Genomic DNA, 18,764 nt, shown 5'->3' on the forward strand with positions numbered 1-18,764 from the left:
ATTCTGACCTACTCTCTGGTCATCAATGCTGGTGGACTCTGCATAATCCAAGACCTCCAGGTTGGAGACATGGACTTGCCAACAGATGCCCAGATGGAGCAGCAGCAAGCGTGCATGTGAGATTTCTATTACTTAATTAATTTATTAAGCCTCCTGCTTAAAAGTGAAGGAGGACTGACTCCAAAGGAAATCTCAGCATCAAAACTGTGCTGCAGTGGCAAGGATGGCAAAGCTCGCCTGCTTTGCATTGTGTCCCTAGAAAGCTCCCCCAACTCATTTAACCCTTTAATGGAAGTCTGAGGTAGAAGACTGTCTACTGGCCACTGTGGTGAACTTGTGCATCCTTTGCAGAATAAAACGACTCACGTTTGATTGATTGAATGTCATGTTCAGGTGAGGTGATTTTTTAAAATTCCTTTGTTTAAAAAAACAGAACAAAAAAAATATAACCAAAAAAAGGAAAATGAGGTAGTATTTAAAATTATCTATATGGGCTTTTCATACATGTATATGAAATTTTACATATAGTCATCCTTTATTTTCTCAGTCTCAAACCCTGGACAGGTGACATAAAAGCAACCAATTAAAAAAATCTCAGTCAAACCAGAATAACCAAAAACCAAAATGAACCTGGTCATGCAGATATTCAGCAAAAAACAACTCATCCCAATTGAGCAGTGCCAAATTCTGGGCAATGCCACCTCAGACAGCAGGTGCCATCAAGCAGGTGTACTTCCTGGGACCCTGACAGTAGAGGTCATTGTTTCAAAGATGAGCTTGTTTACTCTTGCAGGTCTTCCAGGACAGAGAAAAGTAATTAGGCTTTATGCCTGGGGGGGGGAACCTCTGTATAGGTTCCCAAATATGTTGAATTGCATCCAGAAGCTCATCAGTCGCGAATGCAGTTTGCACCACAGAGGTGTCCTGTGTGTGGCGGGATCTTCCCAATGCTTCACCCTGGACCAGCTGCAGCCTCCGATCTTCAACTTAGGTGGAGCATGTTGCAGTTCTCCAAATGGGATCCAGGTCTCAGGAAGGGGCAATGGGGCCCCAGGCAAATCTGGGTAGAAGCCATCCCAGCTGTAGCTGCTGCCCAAACAGGCTTTGTTTTAGGACTCTTGATATTAGGAGAGCTGAAATCCCACAACCCCTCTCTCTTTCATTTATTAAATATTTATGCTGCCCATCTTCCCCATAAGGCAACTCTGAGCAGTTTACAGATTTTTTTTAAAAAAAAGTAATTAAAATATTGGAATTATTCAAAATTTAAAATTATGTGAAAACTAGGGCTGAGAGGGATGGCATGGGGATGAGGTCTTGTCAACCACCTTCAGCCATAAGCCCCCTTCCTCTGGGCCCACTTACGGTAGGCTCAAAGCCTGTTCTTCCCATCCAGATCTTCACAGCCTCCAGGCAATGTCACAAGTTTTTTTTAACTATAAATAATACTGATCCAAAGTCAATAAAAATACAAGTCACCAAAAACAGATGTTTGGTTTCTGTTTGGACCCTAGTCTCCCAGAGGCTAAACTCTCTAAAGCCTGCCATCTTGTAGTCTCATGAGGAGCAACTGCCTGGAGCACTTTTGGGCAATCTCAGTTCCTCTCCTTGTGTGGCATCCCATCATTTTTAGCAGAGCCTTTTTTTCTTTTCTTTATTATATTCCAATGTTTCTTTTTCTTTGCTCTGTTTTTCTGCACCTTTTTTCTTTTACCTTTTTTTAGTTTGTATTAGTTTTTAGGGTTATAAATAGTAATTTCTAATAAAATTATCATTCCCATCTAACAATTTGCATCTTTTTTTTCACTTCAAGCTATTTGCCAAGATCTTACTAAGTCTTCCATTTGATGCAAGCATATTAACCCAAATCCAGTACCGTGTGAGGACAAATATTCAGTTCATGTTTATTTTCTTGTAACAACCATTGTGAATTGGGGCTTAAAGTATGTGGATTTATAAGGCCAACTAAGCACTGGCACTTTGAACAGCACGTAATATTTGCCACAAACGAGAAAGATGACACCCCCCCAACCTCACAGTGAGTCATCGTGGGCTGCTTTCCCCAGACGTCCCTCTCCTCTGCCCCCCGTTAGTATTCCCTTGTCCCCACAAGAGTTTTGGTCTTTGCTTTTTCCAAAAGGAAGCAGAAGTTCCTGCCTGCCCCTGAGGGCGGAACCTGGTCTGGCCCGGCTCCCAGTTTTCAGCTCTTTGCCCTGCTCTCCCTTCAGGGAGAGCCTTTCGCCGAAGGAGGCATGTGAGAACGGGCCTCCCTTCCTAGTGCTCGGCCACTCCATCTGTCCATCTGGCAGAAGAATGGGGCTGGAGCTCTACCTGGACCTTCTCTCCCAGCCCTGCCGGGCGGTTTACATCTTTGCCAAGAAGAACCACATTCCCTTTGAGCTGAAAAATGTGGAGCTGTTCAAAGGTGAGGAGAGCCCCCCACGGGGACACGTGGGGAGGGACTTTTCTCAGTGGGGGGGTGGAATGGAGAAGGAGCCTCCTTCAGGGACACCTCTTGACACTCTCTGGGCAACAGCTGGGTGGGCCTTGCCTTCATGGGGCCCATCAGAAACAGGAGGATTCTCCCACATGGTGATAGGAGAGCAGCCTGAGGGGGGTGGGGGGTGGGCAAACTGGAGGGAAAATCTTGCACTGGAAACCTTTTGCTATAGTGGTGCCTCCCTCTTGCCAGATTCTATCCTGGGGACCAAGATGCCTGGAGCAGAGGCAGAAGGGGGGGCAACAGCCCCATCAGGTAAGAGTTGCTCAGGCTTTATACAAATGGAAAACTGAGGCATGGTCTGCCGGTACAGCTGTTTCATTGCCTTGGAATCTGGCACTCTCGGATTATTTTTCCCCAAAATGAGTGGAATGAATTTCAGTTTATTCCCCAGGCAGAACTGTGAACTAGGACACCTCTTGACTTCTCAGCAGAGGAAAGAACATGGGGGGTGTTCACCTTCAGAGTAATCATTGAGCAGCTGTTCACAAAATGTGATATTGTCAGGAATCTTCCCCTGCAGAGTTGCCTTAACCATCAGAAATCTGACAGGATCTTCCCACCAGCAGCTGCTGGAAATGCCTGCCACCATTTTCCTCCTTCGGGGCTTCAGGTGTGCATGGCGTGTCCCAACAGAGCCAGGATGACGCACCTGGGAAAAGAGGAGGGATGTAAACAACTGCCTGCCTCCGACAATTTCACTGAAACCTGTCCTGCAGCGGTGCTGCGTTCCCTGTTTGCTGTGTAAATACAGCTTCAAAAGTCCAAAGGGCCATTGAAGTTGCAGAAAGAGCTTTTTTCTGCAACCAAACTGGACAGGGTTCTCCCTCCGATAAGATAAGCGACCTGGTGCTTGTACTTTGCCTCCATGGCTGCTCCGAGCACCTTTGAGTGTCTTATTCAGCATAGTCTTTCTGTAACTAATCCCAGTCCAGGGCATTCTGGATCTCTTGTGCCACAGCAGTTTATAAACATATCTTTACCATCTTTTCAATGCTACCTGTTGCTTCTGGAGAGATTAGAGATGCACAGAAATAAATTACAACATTCATTATTCATTTTCCAAAGTAAACCTGCAGTGGTTTCCTCATTCCCATCTTGCTTACCTGCCCTCTCAGCTTGGGTTCCAAAGTCAGCTTGGGTTCCAAAAAACTGAGGCAGGAGAAGCCCTTCACACCTAGTTGTTGTTCTTGTGGTGGTTTCAACATCATTCCCTGCCCCATAATTTCCAGCAAGTTTGATGGGCCCCAGAGTGAGCCCTCTTCTCATCCCTATTTCTTCACTCGGGTGCCAATGCCTCAACCGGTTCGCACAGAATTTCTCTTTTGGAGCTTTCATTCTGGTATTTTCCCACATGTTGCCATCCCCAGATCCAACCGTCTGTGGATAGCTACGAAGTCTGGAATACGATGCCGCACCCACATTGTGCTGTCTGTTCAACCACTTCCCTGGCTGGAGAAAGGATTACCCCCCCCCGCCGCATCCATTTTTTATTCATATCAGATTTGCCAGAAGTATCTGAGATTATCTAACAGCACCCACAATTTTCTAGTCAATTTCAGCTGCAGAAAGCAGAGCTCACTTTATAATATCAGAGAGACACAAGTGCAATTTATTAGCAATCCATCTTTCTAGCTGTAATTCAGAGAATACTTGGGTGGAAGGAGATTTCTGTTCTGCACCCCAGACAGTTGTAGCCAGGAAATAAGGAGAGGGGGTCTTCTCTGCTTTTAGCCTCTCCCAGACCTCATGGTGGAATATCTGCCTTGACTTCAAGGGTCGCAGTGCAAGGAGAGTGCAAGGGTGAAGAAAGTCCCTGTCTTGAAGGACGAGACCTTCGTCTTGGCAGAAGGGTAAGGAAAGTTTCCCCACCCGTTTCTCCATGTCTAGAGCCATGTTTGGAGAGAACTGTCAGAAGAGGCCCAGCGGAGAACAAAGTAGCTGGGAGCATCTGCAGGTTTGGGGTCAGGGGACACAATGGAATTACAGCTAAAAACATTAATTCTGGAAGTCTCTTCTCATTTATGCCAGATGACACCAGATAACAAGGTATTCACTCCTGAGTTAGACAGGACACTGAGAGGGTGGGAATCCATCAGAAATGGAGCAGTACCTGCGTACCTCTCTCTGTGGTACCTTATTTTACATGAGACATTTGGAAATGTTCTGGAGAACTTCAGTAGACCAAATGGACAACTGAAAGCCCAGAATACTTTTGCTTATCTCAGTTGTTTCACCTTTGACAATCCTCATTCCGAAGTGCTTTGATTAGCCCCATGCTCAGCTGTGTTTGCTCACCAGCTCCTCCTCTGCAGAAACTAACTCCTGCCTTCCTTTTGTGATCCTGTCCTCCTCTTTGATTTCCATGAATCTGTGGCCAGCACTGCCATCCTTTTGTATCTGAGTCGCAAGTACAACACCCCAGATCACTGGTACCCATCTGACCTACAGAAGCGAGCAAAAGTAGACGAATACCTGTCGTGGCATCAGGCTAACATCAGATCCAATGCTCCCAAGACAATGTGGATTAAGGTGAGGATTTGAGGAGGATCTGGAGATTTGGGAAGCCTCAGCTTGACCCAGAAGTTTTAAGATCTGTTCCCAACACTTGAAACCTCCAGTCTGTCTTCATGATATAGTTTGCCCAATACTTTCCTTTTTCTACTTCACTTGTTTTTACCTTTGTGCTTTCGAGATGTTGCAGCTGCCTTGCTTCTCTGCTCAAGGTCTTACGGGCAGAAGCGCTTCACTGGATGGGCCAGGAGAGGAATCCCCCCCATCTTTCTGTAAATGAGGTGGAGGCAGCTCTCCTCCTTTGAGCCCCAAAGCAATGCTGTCTAGGGGAAGGAAAGGATTTGTGCTCAGCATCCAGGTAGCTGCGCAAAGGGTTTATAGCTGCGCAAAGGCTATATAGAGCTCTCTCAATGCTTTCAAAGGCTGGGCAGTCCAGTTTCCAACAGCAGGTCTTGGGAGAACAAGTTCCATAGTTTACCCACTAGCTGAAAAATTAGCTCCCTTCCTATTTTCCCCTCATTCAGCTTGATTGGTTACTTTTGCTACTATTAAGGGAAAAAGCATTTGAAGCCCCAAATGTAGGTGATTCATTTACTCATGAGGTTTTTCTTGCTTAAAAGAGCAAAGAATCCACAGGGAGGGTATATACACCTCTTGGATAGACTTTGGGCACAGTTGGATTACAGAAGGAGCAAGAGGCGTTTACTTTCCTAAGCCAAAACAAACGCAGCAAGTGAGGTGTGTATAGAACCACCTGGGAGGAGTGTAAGATCTTTTCCTTGGGTGGGTGGGGGAATCCTCAAATGCCCAAGCATTGTCATGACAGGTGAAGGCCAGGAGCTTCACTTTGCCCTAACTAGGAAAGGGGAGGGAAGGGAAGGAAAAAGGGAAGGGAAGGGAAGGGAAGGGAAGGGAAGGGAAGGAAAAAGGGAAGGGAAGGGAAGGAAAGGAAGGGAAAAAGGAAAGGAAAGGAAAGGAAAGGAAAAAGAAAAGGGAAGGGAAGGGAAGGGGCAGGCAAAAAGGGAAAGGAAAGAGGGCTTTTGGGGAAAAGAGAAGAGGATTACTTTCCTAGAATCCTGCACACTATTCAGTCTTTACCTTGTGTCCCAGTGTCTTACTTTTTATCCCATTTTGGTTGCCCTTTTCCAGATGAGATTCTCTCCCACACGAAGACTCTCTCCCAAATGACAGAAGGGCATTGCAATAGGGCAGTTTTAGTATGTTTGGATTCATTTCCAAATGTTTCTGATAAGGAATTTGCTAGTGTTTCTATGGACTGTCTTCTTGGTCAGTCTCCTCCACATTGAGGGGAAATTAAAGGGTCCTTGGTTTCTCTGAGAAGGCCCATCTGATCCTTCCCTTGATGCCCTGACCTGACCCCCATCTTCCCCTTCCCAAGTGGGCCTGGGCTGCTCTTCAGTAGGAATCACCAGTCTCCTCCCTCTGATGTAGGTGCTGATCCCGCTCTTCACGGGCCAGCCGCTCCCGCCAGAGAAACTGCAGGAGGTGATGGACGGGCTGGCCGCAGCCTTGGATCAGTTTGAGGGCTTGTTTCTCCAGGACAAGCCCTTCCTGGTGGGCAGCGAAGTCTCTCTTGCGGACCTGGTGGCTATCGTGGATCTCATGCAGGTGACCCTGAGAGTGCTAGGCCCTCGTTCCCCACCCCCGCATCTGATTCCTCCCTCTCTAAGATGCAATAGGGCTTCCCCAGGTGCACATTGCCTGCCTTCCAGGTAGACCAGACTAGGAAATCCAAGCCCTGCTTGCTGAGACCATTTTTATTGCAAGGCCAGAGGAGCGGAACTTGGCAAGTCTGAATGAGCTTCCCTCTACCTCCCTTTATCTTCATGACATCCCAGAAGGGTCCTGTCTGATCGGGTTATAATCCTAGTTTGGGCTAGCCAGGTTTCTTCTGGCCATTTTCTTGGTAGGGGCTCTTTCTCCTCTTCCTCTGCCCGTTGCCCTCCTTGACTTCTGAAGGAGCATCACCAGCTGCCCTCAGAGGGGGTCCCCTCCCTTCCCCACAGCAGGAGCAGCCTCCAGGCACCGAGGTTCACATCAGAGCCATCCCGGAGGCGCTTCTGTCCCAGAATCAGCTCCACTAGGACAAGAAGTGGGGGCAGGCACCCTGGGGGAACCAGAGGCAGGGCCACAGCCTGTGGGGCCTGAGCAGACCTCTGATCTGATGCTGCTGTTTGCCAACCTCTGCATTTCCTTCTTTGTTTCTGCAGCCTGTGGGCGTCGGATGCGACATTTTCAAGGACAGGCCCAGACTGGCCGAATGGCGCAAAAGGACGGAAGATGTGATTGGGAAGGAGCTCTTCCTGCAAGCACATGAATTGATCCTGAACATTAGTAAACTGAGCACCATCCAGATCAGTCCAGAGCTGAAGGAGCAACTGGCCCCCGTTTTGTTAAAGATGATGAGATGAGTAAAAGAATTTCAAGAGAGAGGCTAGCGTGGCTGGTCACCTCTCCATCTCTGGACTTGTTAACTTTTCATTTAGAATTGTGCCCACCAGAGGCTCTCCTGGCATCCAGAAGGCACCCCACGGCCTTTGCAAAAGCTCCACTGTTACGCTGGAGTTGTCCTGGCCACTGGAGATTCTGCCTGCCAGGATGAGCCACGGGCCCCTTTTAACCACCTCCAGGAAAACGCATGGCTAAACAACGGGCAGCAGGGCAGCGAGTCCTCTCCTCTGCCCAGACGAAGGAAGCTGGTGGAGCTGAGAGGCTCCTGGGCTTGTGAGGTTTGTGCCCCACCCAAGTCAGAAAGGGGCAGGGGCCACCAGGTCTCCTTCTGGAGAGCCTCCAGTGATCACCTGCTCCAAAGCCGCCTCCCTCTTATCTCTCCTCCTGCCCTGAGATGCTCGATGACAAGGGCAATGGGTCCTGGAAAGATGGTTGTCCCTGGAGCCCTCCTAAACCCCGCCCCCCCATGCCTTCTCCCTATGCCTGGCCCTGTCTAGGCTCTGCTCAGCTAGCTCACCTTCCTTGCCAATTCCACCTTGGCAGCAGCTTTGCGGTCCAGAAGTAAACAATTCCTATTTCTACTTGGAGAAGCAGTGTGGTATAGTGGTTAAGGCACTGGACTGGGTGCAGGGAAACCCAGGTTCTGCTCCTGCTTAGGCAGGGAGGCCAGGTGGGTGACCTTGAGCCAGTCTCTCTCCACCCCCAGTTCTGTTTAGCCTGGCTGATGAGAAAAGTCCTCTTCAGATGCACCTGGATAGCTTTGCGGTAAGAGCCATGCCAAGTCCGTGCAAAGGCAAGCAGACACGCAACCATACAACAAACACTCAGACGTAACAACCACATAACATTTTTTCCACTTGACCTGAAGTTACATGCAGCGTTGGATGTTACAAGGCATTTGGAGGCAAAAGGGGATTTGATGCCAACAGGGACAGGGGGCATTCCTCAATTTACAACAATTCAACATTCAAAGTTACAACATCACTGAAAAAACTGACCTATGACCTGACAAGCAAGTCAGTGGGGAAGCCAGATTCACTTAATGACCGTGTTATTAACTTTAACAACTGCAGTGATTCACTTAACTCTGGCAAAAAAAGTCATTAAATGGGGCAAAATTCATTTAACTGTCTCAACTAGCAACAGAAATTTTAGGCACAATTGTGGTCGTAGGCTGAGGACTCGCTGTGTACTTTTCACTCTGCTGCCTGTTCCAACTGCTGCTGACGCCTCCCCCTCCTCCAAAATGGGCTTCCACCCCGAATGGCACCTTGGGGGAGGGTGGCAACATGTGAAGATTGGAGTTTTGCAGCCTTCCAACTGACAAAACAGCCTCGTTTCCACACTGCAGAGGAACAGGCTTAACAGATTGGTTAAATTAACTCATTTTCACAGCATTGGTTAGTGTTAACCTGGGTTTAAATGTTTTGGTTTAGTGTGTCATGTGAACCCAGAAAAACAGGTCCAGCCCGGTTAGCTATGAAACTAAGCTTTCAGGTTGATTGAAAACATGGTTTAAACTGATGGCTGGAGAGGAATTTGCTTTAGGAGAGCTGAGAGCCCCAAACACTTCAGTAAAGCCGCCATTTCCACTGTCGGTTTGCCACTTTTTGTGGGAAGATGAAAGTGACAAGCTTCCTCTCCTGTGTCACACACATGGCTCAGTGGACCTGGCAGCAGAAGGGCCCAAATTGGGCACTGCTGCCACATCCACTGGACTCCATCCCACCCTGGACAAGGAGGGGTGCCAAGCCCCCAAACCTCTCACACCCTCGGCCATGAGAGCGGCTGCAGACGTGGCCATCTAAGGGCTGCCCACCAGGTGGCTCAGGCAAAGGCCTGGCCCGATTGGCCACAGGGCCGCTTGTTCCGTCAGCCAATCGGATGCCTGAGGTTTCCGTTGGTGCCGACCACCTTGCGGCTGGTCCTCAGGATGGTGCTGGAGCTCTACCTGGACCTGCTTTCCCAACCTTGCAGGGCAGTCTACATCTTCGCCAAAAAGAACAACATCCCTTTCATGATGAAGCCTGTTGATATGCTTAAAGGTGGAGGGGGGGAAAGTTCCCCTGTAACCCCCTTTTCTCCTGCCCTCTCTTCCCCAATCTTCTGGAGGTTCCCCGCCTCCAGGAAGTTTCAGAGGTGACCAGCAGGACAGGAGGGACATCTGTAGGCCTCTTCCCAATTGGGGGAACCAGGCTTTGTGCCTTGACCAGGCTGGGGGAGGCCACATCCTGTCCTGCCCATGGAGCAGATTCCAGCTGCCCCTTCCTGAGGCACCAGAGGGGTGGACAAGCAGCTCAAAAGTTCTGAGATCTTGGAGCCATCGGAGGTCTTTCAGCCCTGGTGTTTTCAGAGTCCTCTTGAGCACAGATATCACGGTGGAGGCCACAGAGAAAGGGGTTCCTCCCAACAGTCTCCCCAGCACCTCTGGAGAGCCTGGAGGCTTTGGGGAGGGAAACAGTGGGAGGAGGCCTGTCTGGGATTTGGACCCTCAACCCACCTGGAGCCCCTGCTACATCCACTCCTGGCACCGGGGCTGTGAGCTGTTAGTTTTGGGGACTGAGCTTAGCTGAGAAGCAGAGGGATGTGTGTGGAAAGCCCATTTTACTTTGGGTTGTGGAGTTTTCTTTTTGGCTGACGTGGTTTATCAATGTTAGGGCAACACTTCACTGAGGAATTTAACAAGGTGAACATCCTAAGAAAAGTGCCTGTCCTGAAGGATGGAGATTTCATCCTAGAAGAGAGGTGAGGACTCCTGATGAGGAGGGGGGAAAGCCTTAGGAGCTAGGAAGAGCAGCCACATCCACTTGGACCAGTTGAAAGCCAGTTGCCTTCATATCCCCAGGAGAACAAAGCACCATTATTGGCTCAGTGGAAAAGCAACTGGATCTGCACCCTCCAGCTGGAATAAAAAATTCCTTTCAGTTGCAGCTGGGCTGGTGACGGCGACACCTGCAGGTTGAGTCAGAAGCCTAAGAGGCTCCCTCTGATTCAAGGTTCCCTGCTGGCCTCCTGGACACCCAGCCAAAGGCCCGGTTCCCGGTCCTAGCTGCATGCTCACCGGGTTCCAGCCAACCAAAAGCTAGACCGAGGCCAAAGGGATGAAATCCTGGTCTGCTTCTGCTAATTCCAAGGAGGGGTTGAGATGTACGGGAGGGGAGATGACACCTGCACACAGCAGCAGGTGAGCATGCAAACCAGGCAGAAATGCTGGGAGCTGAGTCAAGCCTGTTTGGCTTTGCCTTAGCAAGGCTGGGGTACATGCATGAAAGTCATGCTTGGAAAACCACCACCACCCAAAAAAAAGAAAGAGGAGTGGTGTGTGACTGCATCCCACTGGGGCAATTGTGCTGACCCAACTTCCCAAAGAGAACAAAGACAGCCAAGAGGAGTGGGGGCAGTGCCTGGAAGCGCTCTGGGATGGCTCTCCTCTTGGAGGCCAAATCCAGTGGATGGAGCTGAGGGGACAGTGGCCGAGCTTGTAAGGGGGCTAGTCCTGAAGAAGGAAGAGAGTCCAAATGTCTGGCTGAATATAATTGATGGAATTTTACACAGAGGAGTGGCAGGTTCTGCATTAATGACAATGGCCTGGCACCCAAGCAAGCCCTCAATCCCATGCTCAGCATGTGTCGCCACAGCTTGATGACCTCTTAAGTGCCTCAAAGCAAGGTTTTTTCTTGCCTTGGCTCTTTGTTTTCTGCCCACCAGCACAGCCATCCTTCTCTACCTAACCCGGAAATACAACACTCCTAGCTACTGGTACCCACCCGATATGAAGAAGAGGGCCCGTGTGGATGAGTACTTGGCCTGGCAGATCAGCACCATTCGGGCCGGCACATCCAAGATCCTCTGGCTCAAGGTATGATCAGGCCTCCTGCTCACTGGTGGTGTAGCCCCCCCCCCTGCCCATGCTGGCCCTGCACAACCTCCAATGTCCCAAGAGAAGGGGGGGCTGGCTCGGGGGCACCTGGAGATGCTGCTTTTCCCACCAAATCCGCTGGAGGGGCATGAGAGGCAGAGACCGGGGGGGGGGGGGGAGGAGGAACAGCCCCTCATAGGAGAAGACAGGGAGCCACAGGGTGGCAGCAGAGAAGCAACCTCCATGTGACCCAGCCAGTTCAGGGATGACTGGCAACTCATGGATATAATGAAGCTTCTTCCAGAGGACACAGTCATTCCTTCTATATGGCATGGGCATAAAGCAAGTCATGCTGCCCTTGAGGGAGGCTGCTGGTAGTAATGTCCAGGCCACCCCCAACTCTGCCAGGTAAACATGCCAGCTCTGGCTTTAACTGAGCAAGCCACTAGCCTCCAGAGTGACCCACTTCCCAGCAGTAATCATTTGCGGGCGTTGCATGTCCCCCCCCCCCCAGCGCACCTCGCTGCAGACATGCCAATGCAAGGACCAGGTCAGCCGGGGCCAATCTCCTTCTGGCAGCAACTCCTCAGATCCCCTGGCACTGTCTTCACATAAGTCATAAGTCAAACAGTCAACCTGGCAAGAGCCACCTCACGGGTCCCCAGCCCCAGCTCAGGGCCTCCACAGCCAGGCTCCACTCTTCTCTCCCTCTCTTCTGCACGTCTCTGTGGGGCAGGTGGTGATCCCGCTCTTTGTGGGCCATCAAGTGTCCCCAGAGAAGCTCTATGAAGCAATGGAGGAACTGAACCTCGCCATCCAGAAGCTGGAGGACAAGTTCCTGCAGGACAAGCCCTTCCTCATCGGCCCAGAAATCTCCCTGGCAGACCTGGTGGCCATTGTGGAGCTGATGCAAGTAAGGCCCCTGCCCCAGCAGCTGCCCTCTGGGAGGAGAGCCCGGGGTCTGCCAAAACAGAGCCCTGCCAACCGCTGTGCCTCCCCCAGCCCTTGGGAGCCGGCTGCGACATCCTGGAGGGCCGCCCCAAACTCCAGGAGTGGCGCAAAAGGGTGGAGCTGACGCTGGGGAAGGACCTCTTCACGGAAGCCCACAGCCGGATCCTGAACCCCCAGGAATTGAAGAGCATCATCATCGACCCCCCCCTGAAAGCACAGATGAAGCCCCTGCTCTTGAAGATGCTGAAATAAACACGCAACTGGATCAGTGGGGCCTCCACTCCCTTCGGTCTCTCCTTGCATCCTGCCCCCCCTTCCAATGATCCTTCCTCCAAGCCCCTTTCCTTTTGGCCGGCTCACCTCAACCAGGGGTGGCCCTGGAATATTTTCGCTTGGCATAAGCATACTGACATCATCAGGGGCTTCTGACCAACTGCCCCCCCCTTCCCCCTGCCCGTGCAAGCCCAGATTCTGAACGAAGTCTGCAACATAGGTTGAGAAGGAATCAAGCACTTTTGCCAACAATGGATAGATGTTGGAACTGCAGATTATTCATTCTCAATTGTCCAGTGTCCACAGTTCTTTAGGAAATGTGTATCGTAAAAGCGTAATAAAGAATAAATCCAATCATGAATATATTAAATATACACCACATAGAATCACAGTGGAACAAGTAGCTCCAAAAGATTTTTGCAACATCGACTGGCCCAGGAAGACTCTCCAGGAGAGCCTCCGTCAGTGGGCAAGGAGCTCCTTCTCTCTCGGGGTGGGGGCATCTGGAGGGGTGCAGAGGCCCTGAGCCCAAGGCAGCTTTCAAGGCTTGGTGCTGGGCCAGGGAATGATCTGGTCTGATTTCCCGTGTGATCAGATTGGCCACATCTCTGCGAAGCTGTTTAGACGAAAGGATATTTCCTATCGAGTGGCAGCGATCCAATGAGAGATTAAGGTGGCAATGGAGCCTCAGCCCAGCCAGGCCCTTGAGGAAATACGTGGTGTAGAACAATCTGGCCCACTTCAAAGAAGGCCAAACTGAACCTTTAAGGCAGGAGAGGGCAATCTATACCCCCATTGCACAAGCTCCTAGAGTTTGATGCAACCTTGATTCCTGGCAAACATTATGATTTCTCAAAAATGGTGGATGGTTTAGCAACCAGTCTACAGCAGGAAACAAATGAAAATTAAAAATGCAACCCTCAGCTCTCATCTGTGGCCTTAGAAAACACTGAAAAATCCCTGCCCACCAATCTCACCCACAGTGCAGCCTCCCCCACTTTCCATCATCTCCCCCCCCCCAAGTGTGTGTGCATTCATCCAAGCTATTAAACCTCCTGTTCTGCTGTGGTAGGGCAAGGTAGGCAACAGTATACAGGTGAAGAAGCAAGGATCTTTACAGGCCCTAGGAGGTATGGTGAAGCTGATGAAAACAACACGATGTTTCTTCCACAACTTTGCCCAGAGCTCAGGCCTGCTCTCGGCTAGGACCTTCCCTTGAATCTCTGCCTCAGTTGTTCACTCTGGAAGGTAGAGACCTGAAGCAAAGCTTGTCAAAAAGGGTGTCTGAACAGGGGAGTCACAGAGAGCCAACAAATTCTTCAGTTTATTTTTAATTTAGCAGTAAGGCCACCACCAGGTCTGCATGGCGCTCTGCTTGGAGTTCTTATAGATCAAATATGAAGTTGCTGGTCCTGGGGGGCGGGGAGATGTTCCTTGCCTTTAAACTACCTCTATGGAAGAGACATGGAAAGGCACTTCACTGATTAAGCAGGAATCCAAGTATGACTGATGGAAAAAGGTGAAATTTTTATCAAGCTAAAAAGTCACTGGCTCCTGCAGTTAGATCTAACTCAGTAAACTTTTAGCATTATTTTTAGAGCACCCAAGTGCAACCCAAGAGACATTATTGAATTAATTTCAAAGTCCTTTACCAAAGGTTCTTGAACAAACTTAGGAGTCACTGGGCAACAGGGAAAATACTTTGGTGAATCAGTAACTATAAAAGCAGAAACTAGCGACAGAAAAAGCCAATTCTTGCAAGGGAGCAAAATGGAGCTACAAAGCCAGGTTGTTGCTGCTGCTGCTGTTTTTAAATTGCATGTTGTTTAGTTTAGGCTCAGGGTTGCTACGAGGGCAGGTAATCGGTCCCAGTTTCTCTCTCCTCCTGAAACTGGAAAACAGGCAAGTGAAGAAGCTGGGCACTCTTTGCATTCTGTTACACAGAGAGGAAAAGAGAACTGCTTTTAACTGTAGACTTCAAGGGATCAGAGGGATTTTTGATGGCTAAAACCCATAATAAATGAAATTGATTTGTCAAAGAGGATCCACACAGACACACACACCCTTTTCTCCTGATGAACTAGCCAAGGGCGGCTCTTCTTTGGGGTAATCGCGAGTTGTCCCAAGAGGGAAGAGCAGAAGAGCCTCGAGGGCAGCTCAGAAGCCGCCGGGCCTGCCGGAGAGGGCAAAGGCTGAGGGGAGACCCGCGCCCCTCCTCGGGCAGTGGGGTCCCGGCCACACCTGCAACGGGGCATCCGACCCGCCCTTTCCAGGCCTGGCCCCTGGCCCACCGCCCGCCTCTGCGCGGGGCACCCGGGGGCGAGAGGCCGTTCCACCCCCGGGAATCCCCGCCTTCTTTTCAGACCCCGGCCGGCTGTCACCGGATGAACGGGGCCCGGCCCCCCGAGACCCCGGTGCCCCAGGCTTCTCGGGGCTCTGGAAGGCGAGGAGGGTCCAGATAGGCCGAGGCCTCTTCCCGGCCTCCTTTTCCAGGGGAAGCCCGCCCGCCCGGCCCGGCCCCAGCGGCCCCCCCGGGGGGTCCGGGAGAGTCGCCCAGGGACGGGGACCCTCCCCGGCCCGGCCCCGGTCCTTTCCGAGGCCGGGGGACGGCAGGGCGGCCCCGGCGGGAAGGCGGCGTGCCTCGGCGACCTCCCCGCCCGGCGCGGCCCCGAGGAAGAGGCGGAGACGCGGTGGGCGCAGCGCTTTATTGCCGGCTCTCACAGGAAGGTCAGCACCGTCCCCTGCCTGCCCACCTGCCAGGGCTCCAGCGGCTGGAAGCGGATCAGGATCCTGCGGGGGGAGCGCAGAGTCAGGCCGGAGCCCCTCGCCCGCCCGCCCGCCCGCCCGCCCGGCTCACCTGTCGGCGCCCAGCCCCAGCTCGCGGCCCAGGAACTCGGCGAAGCGCGCGCTGTGCCTCCGGTTCTGCTCGGCCGAGCCCACCGCGCCCACCGCCCAGACGGAGAGCAGCGCGCCCGGCGCCGCCGAGCCGCCCATCGCCATCGCCAGCTCGGCCCGCACCGTCGCCGCCACGCGCTGCGGGGGAAGCGGGCGGGCGGTCAGCCGGGGGGAGGGGCGAGCCCTCCGCCCCCCCCCGCCCCCCGGCCCCCCCCGGCCCCCCCCCGGCCCCCGCACCTCCTCCGGCTTGCCCAGGATGTCGGCGGCGGCGGCGCTCAGCCGGGCGGGCAGGTCGCGGGGCAGCTGCGCCGCCGGCACGTTGGTCTCCAGCTCCACGAAGGGCATCTTGTGCGGAGGAGCCTCCCTCTCCGGGGGAGGGGCTCGGCTAGCTCCGCCTTCCGTCTTTATCATAAGCCATTCCGAGTATCTGGAATACCTAACCTTTCATTGCTTGAATAAAATAGGAACGTCTATTTCGTGCTTTATTAATAACACTCAACACGTCCAACTCGACGCCGCGAGTGGCGCCTCCGAAGAGCCGAACGCGGCGGGGCAGTCGAGAGGCGCGGCGAGAGCGGCCGAGACCGGAAGGGGCGGGCCACCCGGGGCCCGGCCGCGTCCCTGGCACCGCGGTTGGGTAGCCGGCAGCCAATAGGCGGCCGCTTTGCTGCCCGGTGGCGCGCCGGTGGCTGTGGGGTCCCGGCTCCGGCCAGCATGGTCCGTGTCTCCCGGGGCCGCGGGGCGGGGCGGGCGGGGCGGGGGGGTCCGAAGGGGCTCCGGGGTGGCCCCGCGGCTGAGCGCTGCTCTCTCTCCGCAGATCCGGATCGCCGCGCTCAACGCCAGCTCGGCCGTGGAGGACGACGACGCCGAGGGGACCCTCAAGAGCCACAAGTCGCAAACCAAGGAGGCGCAGGTGACTCGGCCGGCGCCCCCCGCCCCCCCTCGCCGCTGCCTGGCCCGGGCCGGCCTCGGAGGCAGCCGGGCAGCCGGTCGCGGGGAAATGGAAGTCGTGGCCCTCCCGGGCAGGCTCCGGGCTGAGGGGCGCCCCTTTATTTGGGGTGGCGGATTCTTTCTCGCAGGCAGCCCGGGTCCTTCTCTGGCCTTGCTGGGTGGCGCGTCTGGGCGCTCAGGGAAGCCGTGCGGGTTGAATGCCAGGAAACCTCTGCTGAGGTCTTGCCCTGGTGAACCTTAGAAGATACGTTGTATCGATTGTATAATGATTGCTGCCTATAAAATATGTAGAGATTTGGATATTTTCCCTATGCCCCCAAGTGCGGTCAGCCAGAAGCTACTTTTATGGACACGCCGAGTATTGCTCCGGTTATTCATTGTTGTTAGCTGCGAAGTCCTGTCTGACCCATCGCGACCCTATGGACAATCTTCCTCCAGGCCTTCCTGTCCTCCACCATCTTCTGGAGTTTATTTAGGCTCACACCTCCTGCTTCAGGGACTCCATCCAGTCACCTCCTTCTCTCTCGTCCCCTTCTTCTCTTGCCCTCAACCTTTCCCAGCATTAGGCTCTTCTCCAGTGAGTCCTTCCTTCTCATTAGGTGGCCAAAGTATTTGAGTTTTAGCTTCAGGATCTGGCCTTCTAAAGAACAGTCAGGTTTGATCTCCTCTAGGACTGACCGGTTTGATCGCCTTGGAGGCCAAGGGACTCGCAGGATTCTTCTCTAGCACCATAGTTCAAAGGCCTCAATTCTTTGGCGCTCAGCCTTTTTTATGGTCCAACTTTCACTGCCATACATTGCAACTGGGAAGACCATAGCCTTGACTATACGCACTTTTGCTGACAGGGTGATGTCTCTGCTTTTTAGTGTGCTGTCTAGATTTGCCATGGCTTTCCTCCCCAGGAGCAAGCAACTTTTAATTTCTTGGCTGCAGTCCCTGTCTGCGGTGATCTTGGAGCCCAGGAAAATAAAATCGGTCACTACCTCCATTTCTTCCCCATCTATTTGCCAGGAATTGAGAGGGCTAGATGCCATGATCTTGGTTTTCTTAATGTTTAGTTTCAACCCAAGTTTTACACTCTCCTTCTTCACTCGCAACAAGAGGCTCTTTAGTTCCTCTTCACTTTCTGCCATTAGAGTGGTATCATCTGCATATCTTAGGTTGTTGATGTTTCTTCCGGCAATCTTAATTCCCACTTTTGATTCATCTAGCCCTGCCTTTCTCATGATGTGCTCTGCATATAAGTTAAATAGGCAGGGCGACAGTAGGCCTTGCTAGACTCCTTTCCCAATTTTGAACCAATCTGTAGTTCCGTGTCCAGTTCTCACTGTTGCTTCTTGACCCGCATATAGGTTTCTCAAGAGACAAATAAGATGGACTGGTAATCACATCTCTTTAAGAACTTGCCACAGTTTGTTGTGATCCACACAATCAAATGCTTTAGCATAGTCAATGAAACAGAAGTAGATGTTTTTCTGGAACTCCCTAGCTTTCTCCGTGATCCAGCGTACGTTGGCAATTTGATCTCTAGTTCCTCTGCCTCTTCGAAATCCTGCCTGTACTCATGGATTACTGCCTTGTCGTGGCGAAGGGGCTTGCGTAATTCAATGAAGCTATGAGCTATGCCGTGCAGGGCCACCCAAGACGGACAGGTCATAGCAGAGACTTCTGACAAAACGTGATCCACTGGAGAAGGAAATGGCAACCCACTCCAGTATCTTTGCCATGAAAACCCTATGGACAGTACCAAAAGGCAAAACGATATGACGCTGGAAGATGAGCCCCTCAGGTCGGAAGGCGTCCAATATGCTACTGGGGAAGAGCAGAGGGCTAGTACTAGTAGCGCCAGAAAGAATGAAGCGACTGGGCCAAAGCCGAAAGGACGCTCAGCTGTGGATACGTCTGGTGGTGAAAGGAAAGTCCGATGCTGTAAAGATTTTTTCTCCATAGGAACCTGGAATGTAAGATCCATGAATCAAGGAAAGCTGGACGTGGTCAAACAAGAGATGACAAGACTAAACATTGACATCTTAGGTATCAGCGAACTAAAATGGACAGGAATGGGTGAATTTAATTCAGATGACCATCAGGTATACTACTGCGGGCAAGAATCCCTCAGAAGAAATGGAGTAGCCTTCATAGTCAATAAAAAAATAGGAAAAGCAATACTGGGATACAATCCTCAAAATGACAGAATGATCTCAGTTCGAATCCAAGGCAAACCATTCAATATCACAGTAGTCCAAGTCTATGCCCCAACCACCGGTGCTGAAGAGGATGAAATTGACCGGTTCTATGAAGCCCTACAGCACCTTATAGAACTAACACCCAGAAATGATGTCCTTATCA

General features: G+C 51.9%; 4 protein-coding genes across 7 annotated transcripts in view; 3 read left to right on the plus strand and 1 right to left on the minus strand.

Annotated features, from left to right (window-relative positions):
- The first annotated feature begins 764 nt into the window (after positions 1–764).
- Positions 765–7,465, plus strand: LOC308674415 (glutathione S-transferase theta-1-like). 2 transcript variants are annotated; one of them, XM_081338845.1, is made up of 6 exons: positions 2,177–2,425; positions 2,693–2,755; positions 4,278–4,353; positions 4,882–5,032; positions 6,467–6,643; positions 7,246–7,465. In XM_081338845.1, the coding sequence occupies exons 1-6, from the start codon at positions 2,314–2,316 to the stop codon at positions 7,444–7,446; spliced, it is 780 nt and encodes a 259-aa protein (XP_081194971.1). In that variant the 5' UTR covers positions 2,177–2,313; the 3' UTR covers positions 7,447–7,465. The 2 variants fall into 2 exon arrangements, 1 of the variants encoding a protein (XP_081194971.1); XR_014027871.1 differs by lacking the exon at positions 7,246–7,465 and having other exon boundaries at positions 765–2,425; positions 4,235–4,353.
- Positions 7,466–9,419: 1,954 nt separating this feature from the next.
- GSTT4 (glutathione S-transferase theta 4) lies at positions 9,420–13,007 on the plus strand (the record flags this gene model as incomplete). Of its 2 annotated transcripts, none has more annotated exons than XM_081338847.1 (5): positions 9,420–9,531; positions 10,144–10,231; positions 11,195–11,345; positions 12,082–12,258; positions 12,348–13,007. In XM_081338847.1, the coding sequence occupies 5 exons, from the start codon at positions 9,420–9,422 to the stop codon at positions 12,546–12,548; spliced, it is 729 nt and encodes a 242-aa protein (XP_081194973.1). In that variant the 3' UTR covers positions 12,549–13,007. The 2 variants fall into 2 exon arrangements, with proteins under 2 accessions (XP_081194973.1, XP_081194972.1); XM_081338846.1 differs by lacking the exon at positions 9,420–9,531 and adding an exon at positions 10,483–10,670 and having other exon boundaries at positions 9,918–10,231.
- Positions 13,008–15,260: 2,253 nt separating this feature from the next.
- Positions 15,261–15,960, minus strand: LOC308674289 (D-dopachrome decarboxylase-like). The gene is made up of 3 exons (XM_081338635.1): positions 15,702–15,960; positions 15,427–15,602; positions 15,261–15,359 (listed from the first exon to the last, which is right to left on the minus strand). The coding sequence occupies exons 1-3, from the start codon at positions 15,873–15,875 to the stop codon at positions 15,287–15,289; spliced, it is 423 nt and encodes a 140-aa protein (XP_081194761.1). The 5' UTR covers positions 15,876–15,960; the 3' UTR covers positions 15,261–15,286.
- Positions 15,961–16,089: 129 nt separating this feature from the next.
- CABIN1 (calcineurin binding protein 1) overlaps positions 16,090–18,764 on the plus strand; it is an 85,091-nt gene continuing 82,416 nt past the window's right edge. For both annotated transcript variants that reach the window (XM_081338637.1, XM_081338638.1), the window contains exons 1-2: positions 16,090–16,181; positions 16,282–16,377. In XM_081338637.1, coding sequence (XP_081194763.1) covers positions 16,179–16,181; positions 16,282–16,377 — 99 coding nt within the window. In that variant the 5' untranslated portion in view covers positions 16,090–16,178. The remainder of the gene's footprint in view (positions 16,182–16,281; positions 16,378–18,764) is intronic.

This window comes from Vipera berus, assembly GCF_964194415.1.
Source record: "Vipera berus genome assembly, chromosome: 14".
Taxonomy (NCBI): Eukaryota; Metazoa; Chordata; class Lepidosauria; order Squamata; family Viperidae; genus Vipera; species Vipera berus.